At 46.5% G+C, this 26,539-nt stretch overlaps 1 protein-coding gene across 3 annotated transcripts in view; it reads left to right on the top strand.

Moving 5' to 3' along the window:
• Positions 1 to 26,539, top strand: part of EXOC4 (exocyst complex component 4) — a 391,280-nt gene that overhangs the window by 349,720 nt on the left and 15,021 nt on the right. For 2 of the 3 annotated variants that reach the window (XM_026091145.1, XM_026091148.1), the window contains exons 15-17: positions 2,729 to 2,870; positions 6,883 to 7,061; positions 9,022 to 9,181. In XM_026091145.1, the coding sequence (XP_025946930.1) occupies positions 2,729 to 2,870; positions 6,883 to 7,061; positions 9,022 to 9,181 (481 nt within the window). Of the gene's footprint in view, positions 1 to 2,728; positions 2,871 to 6,882; positions 7,062 to 9,021; positions 9,182 to 17,113; positions 17,257 to 26,539 lie in introns of those variants that run through there. The other variant, XM_026091146.1, reaches the window with a different exon arrangement.

Below are 26,539 nucleotides of genomic sequence, written 5' to 3'. Positions count from 1 at the left end.
AAAAAAAAAAAAAAAAAAAAAAACTTCATAAATTTCTCTGTGGTTGGAGGATGGTTTCATCTGTGCACATTTTTTTCTGTTGTAATTCACAGTAAAAATAGATGCACAATTAGGCACTTGGGTTTGTGCAATCTTTTCCTTTTGCTTTGCTGCTCCCCTGTAATTGTACCATTCTGTCTTACATGTTTACCTCTATTTCAGTTTGTTTTGCGCAGAATAGAGTGGGACTTTTTATTCCATCGTTTCTTCTTTTCTTTTCAGACTAGATTTGAAGGTGCATTTAGTTTTATGGGCGAATCCAAAGATCAGTGAGGTTCCTCTTTCAAAGCAGGTCTTTGGCTATACAAACARCAGCAAGTGACATTTATTTAATCARTCTCCATCCAAATGGAAGTTTATTGTCAACAGCTCCTCCCTGATGTACAAGTCCATTGTGTACAGAGTTGAGCTGATGTCTGGCTAAGTGTTTGTCTGTTGTGTAGCTAACGTTAGTGTAAGAAAAGAGAATAAGAGCCATTTATTACTGCCAGCAGATAGCATATCTCCATTACTCAGGTTGATCACAGAATGACTATGAGCTCAAAATATGAAGAAACCATGAAAAAAGCAGATACAGCAGAGCAGAAGAGATGGGGAAGCCCTAGCGGCACTGGTCATACCTTGTTCTCGAATACGGCTCTGGTTAGCTGTGTTCCAGAAAAACTAAATGTAAACTGGAAGGGGTGCTCAGAAGTGCTCCTAGGGTGTAGAGAGGATGGAAAGCCTCCCTTGGAGGCATCAGTGAGAGCAGGCTGCCTCTTTCACCTCTCAGGAAGTTTCTGACTGTTCATTATAATGCAGCAGAAACTAAATGTCAGGGATGGGGAGCTACTTACCATAAAGAACAACGCTGGCATATAAAGAACCAAATTTAAAATGGGCATGAATAAGTTTAGGCTGGAAATTAGGACTTAATCTCTACCTTCACTGTTAGAGAAGTGAGGTTTTGAAGGAGCCCCCAAAGGAAGTAAAGAGGGTAGAAATCTGAACAATTTTAATACAGCACACAAGTTTCTCCTCGAGACTATGGGACATGATGCTAGCAAGGGCTGGACTTGATGATCCAGGAGGTCTCTTTCAGTCATGTTGTTTAATTCAAGAGGAAGATGCTGCAGCGGGGCTGCCTGATTTCAAACATTGCTAATCATCCTTTGCAGGAAGACATTTCTAAAGTGATGCTTGAACAAGGGCTCGAACTCAGATATTTGGGATGAGCTTCCTCTAATCAGGACAGAATATATGATAACAGCATGTTATTCTTATTAGTGAAACTATTTCTTTAGCTCGAGTGGCAGTAATTTGTGTTGCAGGGGAGAAGGTTCTAGATTCAGGCAGTATTGTTAAAATATAGGGGGTAAAAGCTGTAGGGTTATATCTTCAGTGGCTGTATTCCAAAAGAGACAACGTGCTCTTGTGGTCCAGATAAACACAGGGACACCCCTTAATCCTGTCAACTGGACTGGCTTTGTCATGGTGATTTATGCCAGTATTTTAAGTGCTTCTTAATCCAGGATCAGGAAGACTCAAGATGGTGCTGTAATCAGCTTTGGCTTCAGTGAGGCTAAGAAAAAGCGTTGGAGGATTTGTTCTGACTCTGCCATAACGCTGTCAGCCCGCAGAACTAGCTTCATCAGAGCCCACCAAGGTTAGAGATTCTCAAGAACGGAGGCTTTTTCAAGACATCTCAGTGGGAGGAACACAGGCATGAGGCCCCTTAGGTATGTCTGAAGATGTTAGTCCTGGCTAGATCCTAATTTGGGGATGGTATATATAGGACAGCAATCCACAGGTCTTGATTGAAGATGGGATGAATCACATGATGCCACCACCAAAATGTTCACGGGTATGAGAACGGAGACAGGGGTTGAGGGATGTAGAGGAAGGATRTGTGGCTCGCTCCATGCAACGGTTTGAATCCAGCATGGCACCCAGCTTGTGATGTGGCCTTAGTCARGTTGCTCTTTTGCTCTGAGTTTATCTTCTGAAGCAGAAATACTGGTTGTTTCCTGGCTTATAGTGGGATGGTGGTAAATAATTGATGAAAGCGTGTCTGCTCCCCGGGACTTCTGCAGATGTTCTGAGTGCTGAATAAATGTTTTTTTCAGTCACAGCTGTCCTCTGTGCACAAACAGCACCTTTGTTCAACTTTGGAGATGGGTCCATGATCAACTCGTATCTTTTGCCTGCTCTTCAACTGCTTCACTGCCTAAAAGCTGTGTTTTATTAGCAAGAACAAAGGAAGCCTCCCAGATGCCTCTGGAGGGATGGGGGCAGGCAAAGAGATTAGATGATTCACTTGAGATTATGTGGGGGAGTCTATGGTGACCAAAAAGGAATATCTTTCCTGTCAGTGCCATGCTGTGGCTCCTGAGCAGGTCTTCTTTTCTTACTCTGAGCAAAGCAAGATAAATGTTCCTGGAATTTGCAGCTACAGAAATACCCATCACACAGCAATATCCTTCCAAGCAAATGTATTCTGGTGGTTGATTAAACCCCTCAGATTCAGTTTGGGATTTAATCAATTGCAGTTTGTTGCTTCATGTACTCCCGGATTATAGACATTACTGCTCAGCCAAAGCTGGGAGAGAACATGTGTATTTAGGATGGAAGCAGACAAGATGCTGTAGTTGCTAAAGCAGAGCTGTCCTGATTAAATATGTCACAAATTTATCCTCTCTTCTTTTGCTAGCCCTGTCTCCTGGCCAGGAYGGCCATGCCAGTATGGAGCACCTTCCAGCATCCGAACAGATCATGCAAAGCCTTAGCGAGCTGGCCAAGTCTTTTCAAGAGATGGCTGACCGCTGCCTGCTGGTTCTGCATTTGGAAGTCAGGTAAAAGCCCTGAATGCAGGGATTGYGGGTGAGCTCTGGAGGCTATGGGCTGAGGTTGTGTCCAGAAGCACCTATTATGGCACCTAAGGCAGATATATTTGTTTGCTGTGGCATCTAAGTTCAAGAGAGTGAGGGTCATTCCAGAAATGCCAGATCCCATCAGCCTTGGGTGACCAAAAGTGAGATGGAGACATGATACCTAAACTGGAAATTCGCAGGGAGGCTGAGTTCAGCACCTGCCTTTCTTCAGCTGTTGTGTAGAGACCTATGGATTGGCAGTGCTGACTRTTAAGTTTTATGAACCATTACTCTCTGATCTGAACTTGGCTGCTAGGTAGCTGTCTGTCTTAAACAGCACTGTAATTCATCTACGTATGGACCTGAGTAATTAGATTTCCCTCTCCCAGAAGATGTTTGACTCTCAGTGAAGTAGAAATGATCCTGGCAATACAGGTCATGACTGCTCTTCAAATTCCGTAAGCGCAGATCTCTTGGTCCTGATGCGGGGGGACGGGAACACAAAAGAACTGTCRCTCTTCCATTGTCCCCTTATGTGTCAGAGACTAGGAAAAATGAGTTTTCTGGGGCTTTGTTCTTAGAAAATTGCACAGTGATRTTTTTATAGTCTAACAGGTGTCTGCGCATTTATCACCCATTGTGCTTTGGATTGCAAATAGGAGCTTTTCTTACTACTTTTTCAAATAGTAGCAGAAAGTGGGGAAGGGGGTGAGCACCAGCTGGATTTTTTAAAGGACTGGATAATTTTATGATGTCTCTGACTACACATGCAAATATCAAAGGCAGCAAATCTCTTTCTTCAGGCTGCCAGCCGTCCACTGTGGGGCTGGGAAGATATTTTTTCCCTCACGCATCGCATTGGCCAGGTGTATTTTCATTGCTTCGCTTTCTCTGCAGCATCAAACATAAGCGAATGTCAGAGGCAGGCAGTGAGATTTGATGGACCATCAGTTTGTTGTGCTGTGACATGTCCTGAGCCATATCGTGTAGTGGTGTACATTGGCAGAGCTCTGGTGAAGTCAGTGTGTAGCTTTGAACAAAATACACATTAGTTATTGTCAGCAGCCCTTCAACCTGCTATCCATCATCTGCTGGCCACTTTATTGTAGGCATCGCAGATGAGCCGGGGCTTGAAGGATTTGAGAAAGAGATCGTTAAGATATGGAAATGGAGCGGGTTTCCAGCTGAGATGTATTACTAGGTGATGCCAGAGCTGACCTGGACTTGTGGTGTCAGCACCAGCCTGAACAGGTTTCTGCCCTGGGTCCGCCTGGGCTTCCCATCACACTAGACGCTTGAGTTGTAAGCAGAAGTAAGTGCAAATGCAATTCGGGAAGAGTTTTGGCTGTCATTTCGGAGCAGACCGTTGCCCACCTCCTCAAGTCTCCCGCTTCTCACAGGAGCCCCAGTCTGATGCTGTAAATACACCAAGGCGTGTTACACTGCCCAAGGGGTGAAAAGGAGTGAGAAAGAGGTATGCTCACGATGAGTAAAATCCCTGCAGGGGTTAGAGCTCCCCCCAGTTATTCACCCTGCTTGCAACCACCTAGAGTAACAGTGAGAAAAACACAGTCCTTCTGGTGGCTGTTTTCTCTGCAATTACGATGCCAGCTCCCAGAATCCGTGTCATTTCCGAGGTGCATCGTACAGCGTGTATTCATTCACAAAAGCCCCGTGCTTTAAGCAAGCACTCACAGGACATTTGTAAAGAGCCTGGGAATTTTATCAGGCCTCTTGCTGTTGCAGGTGCAGTCTAAGAAAACGCGAGCAAACAGCAAAGCAGATTTGAGACTACAGAATGATTTGCTCGTTCACGGCTTTGCCAGATGTGGCTTGGCACCATCCTGGAGCTAGTTTCTCCTTCTCCAGAACCGTGTGAGCATGATCTGGGGCCACTGGTCACTGGCATTTGGGTTTAACAGAGTGGAGGCAAGCAGAACCTGGTCCTTGGTTTATATCCACTTCCTTAAGTTAAATCTTTTGGCACATCCAGGTCATTAACCATTTCTTCTGTTACAAATGCATAGGAAGTTTTTACTACCGATTCTGTCTGTTGTAGTATTTTTCTATAAAAAAGCTCTATATAAAATTATATAGGAGCAGGCGCTAAAGAATAAGAACAGAGGTAAGCCAGTGTATCTTTTGTGCCAGCTAGAAAAGCCTTGGGGTTACCCTAAATTGAAGTTGCATGTAATGGCCACCTCAAGGACATTTCCCAGGAGGATGGGGGGTTATCAAAACCAGGACATACCCATCATAGCTTCTCCCACCCCAACACAGCTGCCCGCTGCTTGGGCCAGTCCTGTGCTAACTTGAAGTCTCAATGTACTGAGGATCCTCGTGATGCTTTCAGTGCAGTTGTACAGCTTCACTCCGGCAATGCAAGGAATATTTCATCTGGGCTGTGTTTTGGTCGTGTTTCCCAGCCAGATGATATTCAAAAGAACCCGAACGACCTCCTGCCTTCAATCCCCTGTTGYGTGATGTGAGTGAAATCCAAGCACTACAGAAGTCAGAAGGAGTTTTGCTATTGGACACCGCATTTTCCTTTATAGGTTCTAAAGAAATGACTCAACACCCTAATTATGTTTTTTTGCAGAACCCTAATAGAGGAGTTGAGTGCACAGGATTTTTCCAGTGATGTAAGGGATGATGGGAGATCACACTGCCTACAGACCTTCCACTGAGCAGGCAAACTGAAAAGAAAAAATTTGCAAGGGTGTTAAATGCTTGGGAATAGGCACAGCCTTGGCCTGCTAGTTATTGTTTCATGTTCCCTGGCTCACTCTTTTTGCCATTTATAACTGTTATTAGGGCTTACAGTGCATGGAAGGAGATTTCATTCAAGCGCCTGTATTGAAGTGCTTGCTGAACCAGCATGTGTGAGGCTGGAGAACCTGGTGAAAGGCACTTGGCATTTTACCAGTGACAGTGTAGGTCAGATCTAATGACAAAGGGTCCTTTGTATCTCTAAAGCTAGGACAATGACATGTCACGAGGAGGATGCATTTAAGGCAGAAATTACCTGCTGTTTCTTAAAATCATTGTTATTTTTCACATGGTGGAAYATTAAAAGGAAAATAAGGCAATACTTTGTATAAGGTGTGTTTAAAACACTACCGCGGTGTATTCTGCTTGTTCTGTTTTTTTATTATTATTAAAAGAARGATTTACTTTCACTGGAGCTTAACTGTGCTCAGTAGCAACTGTGTATCCCTACAACATCCTATATACATGGTTTTCCCACTGGGCAATCAGCAGTGCTTTCAGAAGTCTCGTGGCAAAGTCAAGTCAAGGTCAGCACAAACACGCTAACGTTTGGAGGGAGAAATAAAAGACACAACTGGCTTCAGCAGCAGCCTTAAACTCTTCTAAGGTGTTAAGGAAACGCTGCTCATCAGATTCTGTTTGAGGACTGGCTAACACATGAAAGGCTGGGTTAATTATTTAAAAATTGTAAACCCTGAAGGCCTCCAGGGAGTGGTAATGAGACAAAAAGCCTTTTTCTGCTAGGCCTTCACGTCAAAGCAAGCAGAAGGACATAGGAAAGTTCAGACATCCTCCAAGGATCTTGGAGCTACTTGGTGAGTTGGGAGAAGGAGGTTCTGAGGTTGACAGCAAGGCCAGGAAGCACATTTTCCTCACAGAGGAATGGCCTCTGCAGTTCTCCTCCTCCTTACCAGTCTCAGCTGAGAAACCAAAGACAAAACAAGCAATGGAGACCTATTCTGCTCCCTCCAAATTGTTTGCTGATGACTCTTGAGACCCCTGTTTTGTGATTGATGGTTTTTCATTGCCTCCTCTGGGACCTGTGCAGGCTTTAGAGGATTTGAGCATGTGGAGTTGTCAAGTTGTTGCTGGCATTTCTGTTCATGAAAAAAAGCATCCTGCTGCAGCAGTTTTCCCGTCTAGAACCATTTTTTCAGTATCACCCGCTGTCATTTTAACATGTCGGGGTTGCTCTGTTATGACATTTCTCTCTTCTGTCTTGTAGGGTTCATTGCTTCCACTATCTGATCCCGCTGGCTAAACAAGGGAACTATGCCATCATTGCCAACGTGGAGAGCATGGATTATGACCCCCTCGTGGTCCGGCTCAATAAGGACATCAGCGCTATCGAGGAAGCCATGAGCGCCAGCCTCCAGCAACACAAGTTCCAGTACATCTTTGAAGGTGAGGCATTCGTCAACGGGTCTGTGGCTGCTGTTGTCAGAGAGGAATATGGGGAGGGGATGAGGGAGGCGGTCTCCAGTGTTTGATACTATCAAGAGTTTGGTTCAGACAAAATGACTCCATTCTTTGCCCAAAACTGAAAAATCCGTGTCTGGGTAAGACACAGATTGATAAGTGAGACCCATGCAAATACAGGGTGCTCAAAAACCCTGTTGCCTCYACACCATTTCTGAGTGTATCTGGCTGAATAGAAGAAATGGGCTCATGATGAAAGCAGTAAGTTGATGAACACGCAGGACACTTCTTCCACGGGAAGCCGTAGAGCGTGCATATATTTTACGAGCACAGCTCTATTATGGCACAGTTTCTATCCAAAGTATAGCYATTCCATTTCTAAAATTAAATTTAGAGAACATTAGCTATTCTGATGTCTCATCTGTTCTGATTACCTTTGAGAATATAAATCATGTTTTGGTTCATCTCCCCTGTATTTATTTGTGGCGCTGACGCACAGTTTTGTTGCCTGTGTGGCAGGATACGTGTTATTTTATGCCTTGGTTATTCAAAGGCAGGAGAGGGTGGGGAGTGGAGATGCTCCTATATAATATGCCAGCAGGGATCAAGGTTTTTGCGGCTTGGTTAACCTCATTGTGCACTGCTTACTGGTCTGAGAGAAGGTCTTCAGTATCTGTAAACTTCCCCCACATATCCATATAGCTGTCTGATGGTACAGTTTTTAGTCCACAAAATACTTGTGTAGAACAAGAAGATTTGAAACCTTGCCAGGTGCAAGACTGGAAAATGCACTACCAAGGGACAGTCACGTGTTGGAAGCAGGCAGAGCTGATCTTTCCTGAGCTGTGTAAATCTGTGCTAACCTGAGTGATCACCAGCATGTTGCAGAGCTCCCTCCTACAGATTAGGTCTACGGTATCTATTCGACTTGAACAACCACTCAGGGACCACTAGGCCAGAAGACTAAAATTTCTACACACAGCCTTTACAAAGTGTAGGCAGCTCTTAAGCCAGTTTTAAGATTTACATATACCCAATGCTGGCTGGCTGTCCGTGAGCGTATTTTCTTAATTCAGGCTTTTATCATGCTTAGTCTTATACAGACCTGTGTACTGAGTGAATTGGGCCTTTTTTTTTTTCTATTTGTAATGAGATGTGAATGGATGCATCATTCTAGGGTTGGCTATGACCTTCAGCAGCTGGCTGTGACTTTTAGCAGTGGAGGAAAGATGGATACCTCATTCGGACACACGATACTGATTTGTGAAGAGAGCTTCTTAACTTCCATGTTTATTCTCCCAGAACAACATTTCTGTGTAAGGTTTACAAGCAAATCCCAAATTTGTGGCCTAATCATTAGTCCTGCATAAGATGTCCATATGGCATGGAGAGCCTGTACCACTATCTTTCTTCTCAACCTGCTGGAGCAGCAGTGCTTTTACGTTCAGAACTGGTCAGAGATAAGTAGTATATGAAATGCATTGAAAAGCAGCCTGTATTTTCCCCCAAAGGTTGCTCTTTCTGCTGTCATGGACTGAGCATTTACCAGGAAAAAATATCACCTTTTCCTTGATAATTGGTTGAAATACTGTAATTTTGTAGGAGAAGTAGTGATCCRGCTGCTAGAGAGAAGGGGACCAAAAGAGTCATCATCTGAAGCTTCATTATAAATCTAGTGCTTTGTACTCTGAGACATCAATGACTATGTTAATGCAACTTTGAGTTTTCAGTTATATTTTTACTAACAAAGAAAACCTTGAGGAAAGTCCTCTCAAAATGCACAGGGAAAATGTTGAAGGCTGTTCCCAGATAGGCCCTATTGTGTCTCCTGTTCCAGTTTGCATGCACTACTTAACAGTGCTCGTTCACTGTTTTTATGGTGAATTCTTGTCACTAAATGCCTTCCTTCTGTGATCTTTTTGTTTGCTTTTCTCCCTTCTTGCAGGCTTGGGCCACCTTATTTCCTGCATTCTTATCAATGGTGCCCACTATTTCAAGCGCATCAGTGAATCCGGCATCAAGAAAATGTGTAGGAACATCTTCATCCTCCAGCAGAACCTGACGAACATCACCATGTCCCGTGAGGCTGACCTGGACTTTGCAAGGTGAGCTGTGAACCCCATGTTGTGTCTGTTACTATTTGGATGTCCGCATGTACAGCAGTGGCTCCTTTCAGAGGTTTAACCCACCGTTGTGCCTTCAGCTGGATGGATCGATAAAATGAAATTAAAACCACAGAACTGTCAAACATAGGATTCACTTTCCCGCATGCTGTACAGGAGGTTTAGCTGAGATATGTTCAGAACGACAGGGTCTGAGCTTAGCGTCAGCTCAGAGTGGAGATCCCACCAAAATATCTATGCTTAGGGCTTCCTGTTGGTGCGGTTCCCTGAAGATCTAAACCCAGGCAAGGAAAAGCTTCTAGGTATAGGTCTTGGGTGGAATTGAGGCTAGATGGATCTTGGGCCTGGATTCATTCCCAGATGAGTTATACTTTGGCTACAAGCTGGTAATTTTTTGAAGGCTTAAACTTTTAGCGACTTACCAGAACAGTGTGCATCAACCTAAGGGATTCCAGATGCTGTCTCCCTTCAAGTTCTGTTGCTCTAAAAATAATAGCAATGCCAAAATAAAAACAAGGCTGGACATGGCATCTCACCTTGCAAGTTCCTCACCCATCTTGCTACTTCATTCTCAAAAAGCGGATGGTTTGAGGAGTAAGCACACTGATAAAAACAAATACTAAACTGTGCTGACTTTGCAAATGGATCTAAGGTGATGATTGCCAGCAGGGATGTATTGGCTAGGTCTCTGAGGCAATGGGCAGCTGAACCCAAAAAACAGCCAAAGGAAGAATCTCTAAGTTGCATTTTAAGGCATATAGGATGTGTTAAAATGATGACAAAGTTTTGCATGATGCTTGGATTTGAACCAATACAAACACTGGAAATTGTTGGTGTCACTGTTTGGCCATCGCTCTTAGGGACTAAATTACGAGAGAAGCTTGACTTCCTCAGACGAGGGAAAGGAGGTATGACTGAGTGCCTCATTTACTTGGGCTCTCATATGGGGAATGATCTCATTATTGAATTAGTCTGTTCATAATAACATTGACATGGGAAAGTTATGAATGCTGAGGCCTGAGGGAGGCAGAGAGAGAGAGAGAGAGATCCATTACTAATTCTCCAAGGAATATAATTCCCAAATTCAATCTTTCCCTTTTAAATGATTTTTTTTTCCCCTTTTCAGTTGAAACGTTAAATAAATTAGCCCAGTTTTTTGGCAGGCAGAACAGGGCTTGAGCATGTGCTAACAGCAACTGGCACCCAAATAATGAAACGCTGACCAAGTGCTACAGGAGGTTGGCAGAGCAAGGCTAGCCATTTTCTGGAGAGGTGTATGCTGGAAGGGTTGAGTAGCAGTGGAGCCGTGACTTCTAGCGCCGCATAATTTGACGTGGAGTTTGAAAGGACGGGCGAGGAGGGAGCACGTTCCGCCCTCCCGATCTCGCTTCTGCTCTGTGATGGATGATGTGCCAGACCAGCAGTTTTCAGAACATCAAACACGTATACCAGCCCTCCTCATATACGAGTTACGTGGCAAACAGATCTCCTCCTGCGCCGTTTTAGCTGCTGGGTACCACCATCGAGAGCTGTGGARCTCACAAGCTACGCCTGAGCTTTTTGCACAGCAGCATCAGCTGCCTTATGGTTCCTGTGATGCACATTTCTTCCCATAATACAAATTCGACAATGTTTTCTTTTAAACTCTTAGGACTGCCTTGCTTCCCTCTTTCTTTTGGGGCAGATTTCTGTGATATAGGAGTATGTTTTATCCTTTTGTTCTTCAGATGACTCCTGAATGCTTATCATGTGGATTCCCCTTTTGCATAAACAAGCCCTCTCTTGCATCCGAACCCTGCCCTGCTCACCTGAATTTACAATTACCTGAGCAAGTTCTAATGTTACCCCAGGGATCCCAGTTRCCAAGGTCTATTCGAACGATAAAATAAACATAACAGTTCACCCCCGAAAGCATAAAATAAGATCAGTGTAGGATAAAAGTGATTTGTATTTCTGTGATAGCTCTCATATAAGAATCTCTAAGCACTTTGCGCTGTAGCTGACTATCAGTTTTGCCATTTTGAAGATGAAAAACAGAGACCGAGCGATTATTTCACATTTCTAAGCGGGGTCAGAGCTGACTGAGAAGTACTCACTCACCCTCTCCTTCTGTCCCCCTGCCCTCCTGCTGGCCGGGGTAACCTCGCTGCCTTGCTTCCGGGTGGGAAATAGGTGATCATTACTATTTCTAGGTGATACTGCAGAGARTGTTTCTGAAGTGGTTGTAACCCAGTTTGTAACACGCTGTAYCATCTCCGTTTCTGCTCTTTGTAGGCATCTGCCCTGATGGAAAAAAATTCAACTTTTATTCYGATTTCTTTATGGAACTTGATTAAAAGAAGTCATAGGCTCACCTGGGCTCCCTTGGACAGGGAAGGACATAATAGTTCTTTTTCCCCCACAGGAAGATAGTTTTTCGCAGGCTTTTATGGAGCTCTTTGCCCTCCACGTATGATCTAAGTTGCATTTGAAGCAGACTTCTCCTGGATGCTTCTCCTGGATAGGCAGTTCAGTTCCCCTGTCTCTCCCTTGCCMTCTTGGTATTTATATGTCCATAAGAGTGTGATGCTCAGACTTCAGAAAGCTAACAGCCACAATTAACCATCAATACATCGTTCTTCTTACAGTGTGTTTTAAGTCTGGAACAGGTACTAGACGGTCGTTTTCTGGAGGTGAATGCACTTAAAGTCTGACATGCTCAAGTTTATGGGAAAGACTGGACCATTTGAGAGAGGGCCACAAGACTTCCAGGATTTTCCTGAATGTTGTGCTTTTGATTTTGTTTTGTTTTGTTTTGTTTTTTTACTTTTGATACATTCTTCAGGGCTTTTTATGGGCTCCAAAGAGCACTGTGCTCCCCTTTCTTCTCTGTTTCAGATAATGGCTTAGGCAATAGAAACCCCAGGCAGGGAGTCGGAGGGTCCTTCTGGTCTTTTCTCCTCTGAAGTGAGAATTATGTAGAAGATTCACAGTGAAATCTTAAACCGTGTAACATGCACTGGTTCTGGCACGACTTGTGTTGTTTAAACCACATTTTTCAAACGATCTGCAACCTGCAGGTGACAACAGGCTCTTGCAAGGCTTGCTGCTTTGGGAGTGGTACCAGGGCAAGGGGAGAGTTTGCTTCAGATGAGTTTTGCTATGGGATTCTCGGCTGAAGGCAGAGATGGGCAGGGAAACTCAACAGAGCATCATAAAGCAGAGCATGAGTATGTTTCCGTCGGGAAAAAAGGAWCTGCTAATTTCTGCAAGCTCTGGGAATGAGCTCTGCCACTGGCAGGAGGAAGGGTAAAATACACTGGTTCTGACTGCTGAGATTTGTGCATTTCTCTGCATTGCAAAAGGACATTTGCAGCTTTTCCTGCAGTATTTCCTGCTAATATTAATAAGTTTTTCCCTTACATGTGTGTACAGTACCTAGGGCAGCAGAAATGCCATCGGTCGTTAGGGCATTCACTACTATGTTAAAGAAAAAGCAGTATTTTCTTCCTGTATGCATTATGCAGGCACATACTGTAAAGCCTGGGATTGAGAATGGATTCCAGATGCCTCCAAATTTCTGAATTTTCAGACCCATATGCCATTAGAGGGATAAAATCCAGCTCTGAATTTGGATTCCAGTTCAGCTCCTTTGTCTTCTGCCTCCTTTCCTGCCTCTCCTCTCCTTTACCCCCCAAAATACACCAACATGTTTACGCAGAGGTTACGTCAGAGAATGTCAAGACCAGGCTGGGTTGCTGGTTCAGACTTATCCTTAAAACATTGTTCAAGTCTTAGATGTTCATTTTCCATTGTAAAAAACAGTGTTTTTAAGAGACATGGCAGTGATAAAATTGCCTTGTTCTCAAAAGTTAATTGCGTTGGCTGTGAGGGGAAAGGAGAGACCGATGATGAAATGTCTACCTTTCATAAAACACAATGTAATTTTGACCTCTGACATGAACGGTTTTGAGTGTAGCTGCTCTTCGTTACTGGGTCAGAAAGCGTAGTTCATCCCTTTAATGGTTTGCAGCATAGCAAACCGGCTGTGTCCGTACGTGCAAGAGTGTGATCGGAAGTCTCCCTGCTGCTGCCGTTCAAGGTAGCGCTTGCGATGACCACCGTTGAACTGGGTTTGCTCTCCATCGTTCGTTGCTCAGTGTTAATCACTCCGGCTGTGTAAAATACTCTCCACAAGAGGCTGACCAGAGGCTGTCGGTTCTTCAACTGCAGAAAAGAGAAAAATGACCCAGGWGGAGCTTAAGGGATTTCCATGGAAACATAGGGAAACTTGTAAAATATGAGGGGACACTTGGTTAGCATCTGGTGTGTAAATCCATGTGGAAGAGCTCAGTTAAGGCTAACTAAGGAGATACACAGATTAGAAATGTCTTCTGGGAAGGTAGCAGAGCCTCTTCTTATGTGGGAAGCCTGATTAACAGGACCTAAAGGGACAAATGCTCCCGCAGGGATCAGGAAATCTCTTTTCCTGCTGCTAAAGAAGTTACCAGGGCCCTTGGCTCTGACCATGTCTTTCTAATAGATGTGACACATGCATCACCACTGCCGGCGGATCCAGGCCACTCCGGAGCAGTCTCCAGCGAAAAGGGCGCTGGAACGAGCCATCAGCATTCCAGGCGTTCGTTCACACATTGGCCATGAATAAGCCCTTGAAGTGTAGTTCAGATGCCTGTGATCAAATGTGTCTGTCTGTACACGAGGGCTGCCTTGAATTTTTGTCGTTCACGAGAGATAATGACCTTTGCTCCCGCTTCCCAGCAAAATACAGCTGCAGCTGCTGCTCCTGACCTCGTTCCTCTGTGTGCGTGCTCTCCTGGTGACACACGTGATGCTACAACGTACATGTGCTTGCTTGTATTTTTATATTCTTGGGGCAAATAGCTTCCCTGCACCCATACAGCCACCTGCAGACAGGAGGCAGGAGAGGCGGGAGAGAACTGCACCAGTCATCGTGCTGGCTTTAAAGTGGGTGAGAACTGGCAAGGAATTTGTAGGGAGCCACAGTTCCCCCAGACAGACCCTGGAAACACTCCTTTTCCCCAGAACATGCCTTCCTGGGCTGCATTTAGCTGGGGAGGGTGAGAGAGGAAAGACACGGGAGGATGCAGCTGGAGCATGAGCCAGGAGCATGAACTTTCTTTCGGACCAGTGTCAAACTCCTGCATCATTTAGTGGGGTCGGATACAGACATCTGGGTGCCGAGACATCTGCACAGGGCCACAAGGTGCTACGGGAAGAGAGTAACGTGGGTTTTGGAAACCGCATACCTGGCCCAACTCTGCTCTGGGCACTGATAAGCCCTCTATTTTTGCCAATAGGTTTAAGCTTATCACAGCAGAGGAGTGGATGTAGACGCTCCAGTTTTAGGACTAGCTCAGTCGGTGACAAGAGGCAGAGGTGGCCATGTGCTACAATTGCATGGTGCAAACAGGCCCGTTGCTTTCGGTGCAAACATCCATGGAGACGACAGGGTCATCCTAGCTGGGTCTGACTCTTCTGGCATTGAAATAATTGGAAAATGCCTGTTAACTTMAGTGGGAATGACCTCCAAACCGCAATAGCGGGATTTTGGCAGGGGCTTTATTTTGGGGTGCCGTTCTGCTAAGGATGCTGAGTTAGGTATTCAGGGCTACCTCCCTGCTAGGACTCTAAGGCAGGGGATTTTTTTGTTAAATTGTGCAGGGGCGGGAGAGATCTCTGTGTCTTGCCTGATGCGCAAGGCTGTCCCCGGCAGTAGGAATAAGCAATAACATGCTGCCATCTACTGGGATGCTGTATAGGGAAGGGAGAGCCAGCGTGCGTTAGAAATCCCTCAGACATCCCAGTGCTCGTAAAGAGGTCCTTCTTCTTCCTTCTGAGACAGTCCAAATACTATTTCTCTTTCTGATTTTATTYTTGGTAGATGCATAAGCAGCTGACTGCATTTGCTGCCTGGGTGCCCCAGTTGCCGGAGGGAGTAACTAGACGAGGGAGGCCTCCTTAGGGAGCTGTTCTTGTTGCTTTACTTGTGTGCGTTCTGCTGATCTGCAGGTCCCATGGACCCTGACCTGGACCTCCTTCGTTCAGTGGCAGACTGCTCTTMTGCTGTCAGATGCCGGCGCAGGGCTCCTGTGATGCTCCTAGACTGCCCCTTTTCACTTGTGGTTTGGAAACAGATAACAGTGGTCATCTCAGACACTCTCTCGTGGGTCCTCACGCAAGCCAGGAGCAAATTCAGAGGGTTTAAGATCGTTCAAGTTGAATAAACCCCACGTTGCTCGAGTAGACAGCTTGGATACCAGGCACCATAATGCGCTGTATCCTGCACAGCACTTAGGAGACTAAAAAAAAACAAATGGAGCATTGCCGGAAAGCCACTTCTTTCTGCAGCTGTGCTAGGAGCAGCCTGCTTGTGGTGGCTGATGTTCCTAGAAAGCTGCTCGATAAATGCCATAATGCGTGGGTTGGGCTCAGCTGCAGAGGGAAGAGGTGGGAAACTGGAATAAGTCAGGACAATGGCTCATTCCCCAGAAAGTATTAATCACTGAATACGGGATAATATGTGGAATCAGATGTCACGGGCATGGGCACGAGGCAAAGAATACGATAGCTGAGGTCGAGCTGTAGGTAGGAGCAGCTGTTGCCTGAAGTACTGGATCCCTGTTACCTAAGTCATGACCTCTTCCTCTGTTCAGGTATAAGGGCTTTGGGGTCCCACCTACCACAGAGCCGCTTCCATCACTAAAAAGCCATGACAGTCTCCCAAATGTCCTGTTGCTATTGCTGGGATATCAAGATCAGGGTGACATTTCAACACCGTAAGAAATTTTTTTTGTCTTCATGGCAGTGAAAGCAGAGGACTCTTGAGTGTGCACAGCTCCCAGTGCTGGGTAACTGCACACATATGCATCCCATAATGTCTTATCAGGGCTTGACAATCCTACATATTGAACCCCTTCCTTATGCAGCCGGCTACCAAGGTGGGTTTCTGGGACCCTGCTGTAGACATGCTGGTCTSTGATCCACCTCCTCTCGGTACGGTGTTGGAGGGAAGAATTCTTACTTGTTCATAAAAACTGTAAATATGTTAGTCTGGAGAAGTCCTCTGTCCTCACTGTATATCCACAGGTGCTTAGTGCTGCGGAAGGTAAAAGCGATCGACACTTTGCAGTACCGATTCTAGGAAGATCCTTCTAGAAAACAGAAACAGAATAGGCTCTGGAAGAAAAGCTTCCCCTTGGCAGCATGGGAAAGGCGTGTTAGCTCCATCATGATGTTGGACCCATGTTGTGTATCTGTGAAGCAAGCCCTCATTTTGTTTTTGCTGCTTTTAATTAGCAAAGCTGCTTTAGTTTTCAATTAAGGACTTGGTTACAACAAAATCTGTATTTTCTTTTCCTTTCTTTTCTCTCTTGTTTTCTCTCCCCTGTAGTCTCCACTGAGCTTTGATCTCAGTGCAGGTTTAATTAGCTGTAATTAGTGGTTTCACTGCATTAACCAAAAATCCCAACCATAGAGGACTGAGAAACATCCCTCAGTTTCCTGGCTCTCCTCCTCCTTCCTTCACTTTGCCCATGTGAATTGGGTGATCAGAGACTGTGTTCCCATACGTTCAGCCATACAGATGCTGCAAGGTGATACCCCCATACCGCCCAAACAGCTGCCTTCTTATGTATGTGTTAAGACTATGCTGGAACAAGTCATCCATCCATGTAGTCTAATTCCCAGTTGAAAGCTGCGGCTGCTAGAAGTGGTCTTAGCAGGACACCAATATATGCCTTCACAACATTTCATAGAGAAAGCTCTTCTTGGGGTTTCTGAGTTCTCTGTATAGTGCAGTACGTTTACAGTGAGGTGCCTGTTCAAGTTCTCCCTTCTCCCTGCTCAAGTCTTCTCAGGACTTCTTGCTCAAGTCCTCCTTTCCCAAACTTTCAGCTTCTCCAGTGCTGCACAAGGTTCTGGAAACCATGGCATGGACACGTCCTTCGCTGGAGATGCCCAGCGCCTTACCATTAGAAGTGTGAGGCTTTTTTGGAAGAGATGACTGTCATCTGGGGAATCCCCCACCACCAGTCTGCTCTCTTCGACAGAGGTGCACTGGGAAACATCCCATAGTTGGCTGCATACTTCTGCTGTCTGATCACAACAGAGTGGGAAGAAACCAAACAGCTTGTTCAGCCTGTGAAGTAACAGCAGTGCTGAGAATCAGGTCTCCCATCAAGATATCCACTCAACACTTGTAGAGGTCAGTTTACCAGTACCAAGCCCTACCAGTAATGACCAATACTGAACCTGTAGCTTGGAAAGGACTTGATTGCTCTGATCAACTCAGGAGCTGTGTGGATATTTATGGAGGCAACACTGGTTGAAAAATACAGTATTGCCMRATARCTMACATTGATACCCAAGACTGGAGATCACAGATGGCTCCTAGCTCACCTCRGGTCAAGCATTTCTATTTACCCAGTCTGTGCTGAAATCATGAGTTTTCGATCTAGTTCAGGCACCCCATCTYCTCGCAGAGCCAGGAACCAGAAGACTATCCTTGTCCATCCCTCACTTCYCTGGGATAAGAGGTTGGTGAGGTTGAGTTCTAAGTTTTACCTCCATCAGTGTTTATTTCGGAGAGGAGTTTGGCCAGTCTCTGTCTTTGAACCGGAAATCACTAGTCCATGATGCTAAGGCCCATGATGATGTACAGGTAAGGGAACACCCCTTATCTTGATGACTGAAAATGCTTCTGCCTCTGGAGCCCACAGATACTCCTTGGTCATCTCTTGAAAGCGAATGGGACTTATGCTCTGAATCCCATGTTCCCCCAGAACATAGAAGCCATCTCTTGCTCTCCTTCCAGGTTTGTCATTTTGGGAAGGAAGTTTTTTTCCAAGGCCTGGAAATACACTCTTCTTGATAAGCCACGGACATCCCCTACAGGTATTTCCTCTCTGGCACAAAAACAAGCTTCTTTCTGGAGCCTAATGTTTCCCAGTTCATTTGGAAATGGGTTCTTTATGCTCTCTGTGGCTTTCTCCAGGATGCCCCACAGGGCCTGGGAGCTTTCTTTTGGCTAGGACAATGAACACTGTGAGCCATGACCTCCCACACACAGGGGAGCTGCTCCTGCCTTCATCGCATTGACTGCTCAGGGAGGCGAGTCTCACACGGAAAGGTTTGCACTCAGCTCTAGCCACAGCAAGAGGTCTGGCTACCCAAAATGCCTTCCTGCAAGCCATGGCCTTCCAGCCCAGCTCCCACACATATCGGCTCCCTGGTCCTGTCCTTCCTTGGCTCTCAACTTCTCATCTTCTGCTCCTCTCTCGATTTGATTCCTCTGCCCCTAGTTTTAACTGTTGGATGTGACCGTCAGCACTGCTGAGCACTCCAGAGAAAAGTGTACAAAGCAACGTGCACCCAGGTAACTGCACGTCACACCTGGCAAACATGCGTCTTATTGCAAGACACCAGTCACCTCATCCCTCCTGAGTTTGAAGGCTTAGAGTTCCYTTTAATTCGCTGTTGCTGACTGCAGATGGTACATTTATTCCTGGGATAATTGTGTTAGGGTTGTGTTCTGGCCAGTCCTCTGTCACCTTGATCCTCTTCCCTATTGCCTTCTGCAAGCTCAGTAAGCCCAAAGCAGGTCAGTTAAATCAGCTACTGGCACTGCTTTGTTTCTTCCATCTTTGTGGAGGATCCTGCCAGACATTAAATATGAACGGATCAAAATGCCCCTGGTTTGTGCAGGTCCCATGGCTGGTAGTAAGCACTGCAGGCAAACAGCTGAAATATTCAGCCCAGAACAGCATTTGGTGGTTTATATCTGCCTCATTTAGAAAACTACCTCGAAATGCACTGTATTTTGTTTGCTGTGCAAAATGCACAGCCAGTACCAACAAAAGATCAGCAGCTCCTTACAGTGCACTGTCACGGAGGAGAAAAGCAGCATCCACCTCTAAAGATTCGGTCCGAATTTGTGATTGCACTTGCATATACCCTCTGATACCAACAACTCCAGGAGATACCACCTTCCTTTTCTCATTCTTCTGGTTGTGTCAGCACAGTGGGCCGTGATGCGACTCGGTGAATTAGAGCAGGGAAACGATCCAGCTCAGGGGGGAAGGGATATGTTTGGCTTTTTGCACCAGCTTTTTGTCTTTTTTGGCAGGATCAGCTCCCTGGTCTGGTTCACAGCAGGCCTTGCAAACAGCTGTGCTGGCACAACTGAAGGAGATGGAACAAACAAGGAAATGAGCTGTAATACTCTAAAATGATAGTGTTCTTGAAAATGGGACTTTACTGTAAGTTAGGCTAAGACATGATGGGCGAATAAGCGAATTGCTCAAGGCAGGAGCAGAGAGGAGACAAGAGGAGTGAGTATGTCCTTGTGCAGAAGGCATTACTCTTCTCTCACCATTCTTGGGCCATTTGGCCTCACTCCAGCCTGAGGATGGACAACTTTTGTTCTTAAGTTTGCTGAGTAGCACATTTTTTATTTATTGTTTTAGCCTGGGAAATGCCTCGCCTGCTGATGATTCTCCATGTTCGGAGAAACTCCAAAATGCCCTAATGGTGATTTACCAGCTGTTCTGAAGCAAAGAACCTGACTCTTGGGGGATGACATTTCTCATGTTTGTCCTTAAGTAATTTTTGTGTAATGAGAGCACTTGAGCGCATGAAGATGGAATGAAAGTGGCTTAACCGCCGGGTAATGACAGCACATCACTCCCCTTCTTTGGTGACTGCATGGATTATAAATTCCTCAAGGAGGGGATTTTGCTGGCTTTGTAATTAAAACACACACCAGGCATTTCAGAGATACAGGGTCTGTGACAGCCCAAAGAACATGCAGCCAAGTCCAACAAAACATTGAAGCAYGAGTTTAAAGTTCAGATACATGCGTTGGCCCACTGAAGTCAGTAGGGTTACTCGCGCTATAACTAGAGGTCCGCCACAGTCACGTCTCCATCTGAGCTGGTTGCCCTTGATTCCCTTTAAAGCAAGTGGCGAGAAATGAGCATGTGTAGAGTGAGATTTTCTGAATTGGTTTAAATGCTTTCTCCGGAGTGAGATAAGTGGCCTCCTAAGAGTGCCTGTTCCCGTCTCACGAGGCTTGGCAGAGCAGAGGCGATCTGCTCAGGTGGCGTTATCCATGGCAGACGTCTGTGGTTAGATGAGACGAGTCCCATCTTAGGTGTCTGGGGTCAGGAAGCTACTTTGCATGTGGACAGCCCAATCCATAAATGCCTCAATAGGATTTTACATGCAGCAGCCGCCCCGAGATAACTGGATGAGGGGGCTGAATTCGTTTGGCAGGTCCTACGTTCCTAATGGCAGAACAGGCTGCAGTGCATGAAATCGCATAACATCCGCTCTTCACCTGTATCGCTCCATATAGCAAGGGAAGCATCTTAAAATGTCAGTCTGGACCCGGCACACGGCAGTCCTGCTCAGGCTTTCCACTGTTGACTCAAAGCTTTTATTTTGATCGGCCATTTCAGTTTTTCCTGGAGGCGCTTTTAATCTTCTCACTGTAACCTTTAAAAGTATAGGTTTTAGTGGCCTCTGTAATGGTTTTCATTGCCTGAATGTGGATGTCTGAGTTGTTCTGAGTAAAGAGATTAATGTAATTTTCCTAAGCTGGAAATGGACTAAAAAACAGGGGGGCTTCATTGACTTTTGTTGCTTGGCTCTCGGTGTGTTGGTAAAACGATCAGTGGAGATGAACTTCTCAGCTAGCAAAAGCCTGTGTTCACATATCCAGGGACACAAGTTCAGGAAGCTGTGAATAAACAACTTTAAGAAATGTTTTTTGGCTGTTAAGACTTGGCCAGAGCACGTTCCTTTACTGCATTAAAAACATCAGGATATATTCTTCTAGAAATGAATTACAAACAAATTCCTCATTTATCCCTGAGGTGACAGTCTTTTGCTGATATGTGCTTTCTCGAGACTAATAAGTTTTGAATGTTGGTGAAGAAAAATCAAAGTAATTACTTTATGTTCCCAAGCTCGTTATTTGTGTAGGTGCATGTGTGTTTATCTCTTGCTGTCATGCTGCATTGCTAATACTAATTAAAGGGAAAGGATTTTTCTTTTTAGAAGTTTTTCTTCGTAATCTCTGCTTTTAGTGACTTTGGCCTCAGTGACGATACCTAGCCAATGATCGGTTACTTGCAGAACTGCGGTTGCTTTAATTCAAGGTCTAAGTTTAGGAAACTGCTGGCTGTCCAGCTGGAATTGGATCATTTTGCTGAGCCAGACCTATAACTGTTTAGAGTGGATGTTGATCCTCCTTGCAGACCCAAGTTTTGTAAGCATGTCCTGTAGGTGTAAATCCCAGTATTCGGTAGCATGTTGGTGGTGGTGCTTACAAAGCTCAGAGTGGTCAGTATTTGCTTTTTCTGGCCAGGGAGAATTTGGTAGTATGGGTGTTTGTAGCAAAACTGCATCTTTCAATCAGGATGGGGAGAATACAGGACAAAACCCAAGCTGTATGTTGCCAGCAGTGATACGCCACGTGGTTAACAGCATACTGATGGCTCCTTGGCCCACTGGCTGAGGACATGGTATGGGTGGGCCAAGGAGCTCTGCCAGGTGTCCAGCTGTGGGTGTCCGTCCCACTCTATGGGGGCTTCCGTCTCTCCCTGCAACTCCGCTTTTACAGGAAACATGAAATACGTGGACTGGAAAGCGGTCTCGGCACCTTCCCACCGGCTCACCAGTCTGCCCAGTCTGAGAATCAGGTCTCAGTCTGGATCAAGAGACCAAAACRACAAGTCACAGCATGAGGTCTGGAAACTGCCCAGTTTAAAAGTCTTTCTTAACCCTCTAGAAATATGAAGTTGCTTCAAGCCTTCCACTGAAGAGTGAATGAAATCTCTTGCATTTCAAGCTGATCGTTCACGTGTCCTTGTGCAAAGACGTGTGTTCAGGGCCTGCCCATGGTAGTATTTGCCTCGGTTAAACCTCGTGTCATGGTGCTGGTGTGGGAGTGAAGGGTCACCTTGCTACCAGCCTGCCCGTTTTTGTAGCCTGTCCCTCTGGCAGGTTTTCTCACATATTCCACATCTTTTTCTCTCATTTTTGTATGCTTGACCTTTGGGGTTGGGCAGCAAATATCTTATATGGAGCAGTTTACAGCCAGGGCTGCAATCTAGGCTAAATAAATCTGCACTGATGCCCGTGTACAAATTCCAATCTGAAAGCTCATTTCCAGGTCCACATAAAGCAGAAAAACGCCTTTGATACACTGCTGGGTTGAGCTACAAAGGGGCTACACAGGCTTTTGTTTGCATAGACAGCAGCTTTTTTGGTTTGCTTGCTTTAAATCTGCCACAGGAGCATTTTATCACTCGCTTGAGTCCAAGGACCTTCTCCTCTTATCTCTCACTTGGGCCTCTGAACTTTCATAGCTTCTGGGTGGCTAAATAGTCAGGTCTAAACCTGTTTTTAACATCGCAAGAGGCCAGCCGATGCTGAAGCAGGTCTCTATCTCGGATCCACTGACAACGCTGATTCTGGCTGATAGCAGAGTGAAACCGTCTTGGTGCGCGTGAAGCAGAGGAGATTGTCTTGCCTGCGACCTAGCCCTGGAGAAAGTCCAGAGAAGGTGGGGTGACTTGGCCCCACGCGCTTGGCGTGGCTTGCTACGTGCAGCGGCGTTAAACCAAGGGAGATTGGCAGATTGTCGAGCTGAACCTCAAGAGCAAGGTGAAGGATTTTGAAGCTTTGGAAGGAAATTCTGCACAGCCCCGTTAAATACTCGCGGAGCCGTTCAAGTCAGAGCTAGGTGAGCTGGGAGGGAAACACAAGCCAGGGAGGAAGAAGGCGCCGTTGTCACCGGCATGTGACACATCCTCCCTTTGATCACCCTCTTCCAGGGACTGATTGCAGCACAGCGTTCGCCGCCAGCCAAAAGGGCGAGCGACTCGCTGTTGCCTGCACTCCGAGGGACGCTTTGAAATGAAAACAAAGCGTTTAGATGTTCAGATGTTGGCTCGGCGGGGAGGCGCTCTCCTTTGAGGACGGAGTCCAGCGCGACAGCTGCCGGGAGCGCGCGAGAGGTTTCCCGAGCCCTGCAATGCGCCGTCTCCTCGGTGCCTGCTAGTCGGTGACGCTTCATCGCTCCCGCGCTCCACGCCGTTCGTCCGACTGACCAGCGCGGCAGGAAGAGGTGCTGGCTGTGCTTCTCAAAGGCTCGATGTCAACGGTTGTAAATAGAGCTGCCCTCAGCSCTTACTGCCCGGAGGCCGCCTGCGCTGCAGAAACGTATGAAGCTGACAGCTGTGGAAATTGCGTCAAGGCTCCAGGCGTTAGGCTGCGAACGCGACCGCCGCGGTGCTCTCCACACCCTCCTCCATGCAGGCGTTGGTGGCCGACCCTCGAGAGAAAGGACAGTCCGCTGAGCAGGCAGACGTGAACCGTTCCGGGGAGAGCGGAGGCGCCGAGGAAGCAACGTGCAGGGGTGGCGATAGCAACCTGTCAGCGGAAACGTAGCATTTCTCTGTTCTTGCAGCGCGGTGGCGGGTGTCGCTGGAGTCGCCYGAAGACATCCGTTGCGTCCTGTGGCTTGACCCGCGCGTTTGCGGGAAGGGCTGTCGTTCAGTCCCCGCAACTGTCGCTTCCGCGCGTGCAGCCGTTGCGGTGTGGAGCTGCTCGGTTCTCCTGCAGGACGAAAGCAGGATGGTTTCTGACACCAGAAGCGAGCAGAATGGCAAAAAAAGGAGGATGGGCATGTAAAACTCCCTCCAGGAATCCAGCAGGCCAGCAAGGATCAGGGGAGCTGGCAGCAGAGGTTTGCAGGTTAGAAAGAGCAGAGAGGATGGATGGACGGGGATCCTTCTAGCAAGGGGCCTGCCCTCTCTTCGGCCTTGTGGAAGGCCGGTGGCATGTTTTTATAACTGTGGATGTGACAATAACATCTCTAGATGGAATTCTTTATGAATTTAAATTACAATCGAGTCTTATATTATTTTTTATTATTATTACTGTTTTGGAAGAGATTGCTGTCTGGGGAGAAGTGAGGAATGGGAAGAGGGAACAATACTGTTTTTGCTTTTAATTTAAGGTTATCATTCCCTTTGCAGTAGCAAAGAGCGGCATCTACCAAGCCAGCTGCCCAGGCAACAGGTTCAGCGGACCCACTGCTCGCTTTGGAGCGAGGTCCTCCAGGCTAACCTGTGAGCAGTAAGAGCTGGCTGGTGTTACGGGGAAGGTTTGCCGAGGAGAGGTGGAAGGGATGGGAAGATGAAGGCTGTTTAAACTCTAAGTTGCCAAGCAGATGGGACTGTAACCTGACATCAAGGAGTGGGAGAGAAGCTGGAGGTTTTAACTGGGGTGAAATGTCTGATTAGGAGGAAGAAGGCTGGGTATCCTGGGGTGAGAAGGAAGCAAATCTCCAGTTGCATCTTATAGTTCCAGAAGGGTCACGTAGTGCCATGGGGACAGTTTTGGTTTGAGATGCTGGTCTCCCAAAAGGGTGTCTCTCTTGTCTGGCCTTGGACTGCCCTGGTTGACACTGTTACAAGTGAGACCAGAACCCAGTCTCAGACTCCAGAGTGGTCCTGGACAAGCATCCAGAGTCATCCCACAAGAATAGATACCCCTGTGAACATACGTGAATGTGAACTCCGTGTTTGAGCTCTCCCATAACATGCTTGGAGCTCCTATTTGATCCAGGCAGCCAGAAACAGCTTTTAGAAACTCCTTTCTGCCCCTATCCTTAAAAATGGGGTCCACCTGGGCAGTCTAAATTCATGCACTGAAGGTGTGGTAGCCTGTTGGGAGCTTCTGCTTAAACGCGCAGCAAACAGAACTGTTAGAGGAAGGACAGATATTTTAGAAAGGAAAGTTGGCATGAGACAAAAAAAAAAAACACCAGGAAGGGGGGAAAACATCAGTGTGTGAAGAACAACCATCCCAGGCATTTGTCTGCAGCTGAAATAAAGGTAAATACTGGATTGTCAGCTGGAAATGTATCTCTATTGCCTAGCTCCAGCCTGCAAATGAAAGCAATTAGAAAAAATGTCCTGCCTCTTTCACAGTAGGCTGCTTCTTTCTGGCACAAGCCCCACAGATAGGAGAGACGCGCAGAAGTCCTTAAGTAGCAGATTGGTTTACCCTGTCAGTCAGATCTCGTTAGAAACTGCAGTGCTTCATACCCAGTAATCTGCTAGGAAGTAACAGATATTGGTGCTGCACGATATGTTTTCAAGAGTCGCCACTCATCACTTTTCTATGCCCCTGAAGTCATATCTTTCACAGATCTCTCCCTCTTAATTAGATAAAGCCAAGGTGCTTAGCATGTTAACCTGCTGGTGCAGTGGCATCAGGGCAGAAGTGTTTCACTAAAAGGGTAAAAGCAGGCAGGGGACAGCTGATAGGGTGTAAAATATAGGGTGTAAAATAAAATATGGTGTTAGCACCCCAAGGAGACAGGCAGAGAAGTGACCAGTTCTGGAAAGGGAGGCTTTGAAGTGTCACTGTTGAGGACAGGAGTGAGGTAGCAATGGCCCAGAGCCAGTTTCTGCTAGAATATAGGAAGGAAGAGGAAAAACAAGCCAAGGACAAAAATAGCAGAACTGAGAGGACCAACAGAATCAAGCCATGACATAGTGATAGGGTTAGGGCAGAGGATGGTGAGTAGGGTCCAGCCCAGAAACCATACAGCAGAGCCAGCCACATCCCTGCTCCTTTAAGTCATGTAAGGAAATCTCCCCACGAGGAAGAGCCCTGAGACACGTAACACATACCTGTGGAGGTAAGAGCACTTCTCGGGGTATCCCTGAGGCATCCCACTGGCTCGGCAAGCCCCAAATGGCTGGGCAGGTGATCTAGAGAAACGTCACTGTCCCGCTCCTCTCTAGACAGCTGCTGTTGGCCACAGTCAAAGGTGGGATACCAGGACGTGGACCTTGGTGTGGCCCGGTCGAGCCATCCTTGCATTGCATGACAGTTCTCTGGGTGCTGGCCTTCCACGGCAGGGAGGAGCATGCTCACAGGACACCCACAGCCAGCAGCCCCCTGTGAGCACATTACAACATACACACTCATCGCATGTGCCAGCACATGTGCTTATCATGTGATGTGCTCCAGGCATGGGAGCCGCACTCATCTGCTTCAGGCACTCAACTGCTTCAGGCTTGCATGCAGCTTGAAGACCTTTGGTTGGCTGTGCCCCCCATGTTGCCATCCTAGCGTGGCCTTCAGCCAGCACTAGTCCATCTCCAAGAAGCAGATTGTCATGCTAAAGTGGCTGAACTGCTTCTGCTACTTAAACTCGCCTTGAGTATCTCTCTGTTGTCCCTGCCCTGAGCAGGCTCTATTCCCAGATTTACCGTGGGCATGCTAAGAATGTGATTC

The sequence above is a fragment of the Apteryx rowi genome, unplaced genomic scaffold, assembly GCF_003343035.1.
Source record: "Apteryx rowi isolate R43461 unplaced genomic scaffold, aptRow1 scaffold_9, whole genome shotgun sequence".
NCBI classification, from domain to species: domain Eukaryota; kingdom Metazoa; phylum Chordata; class Aves; order Apterygiformes; family Apterygidae; genus Apteryx; species Apteryx rowi.
The sequence above is the reverse complement of the archived record's forward strand: the minus strand, read 5'-3'. Positions and strand labels throughout refer to the sequence as shown.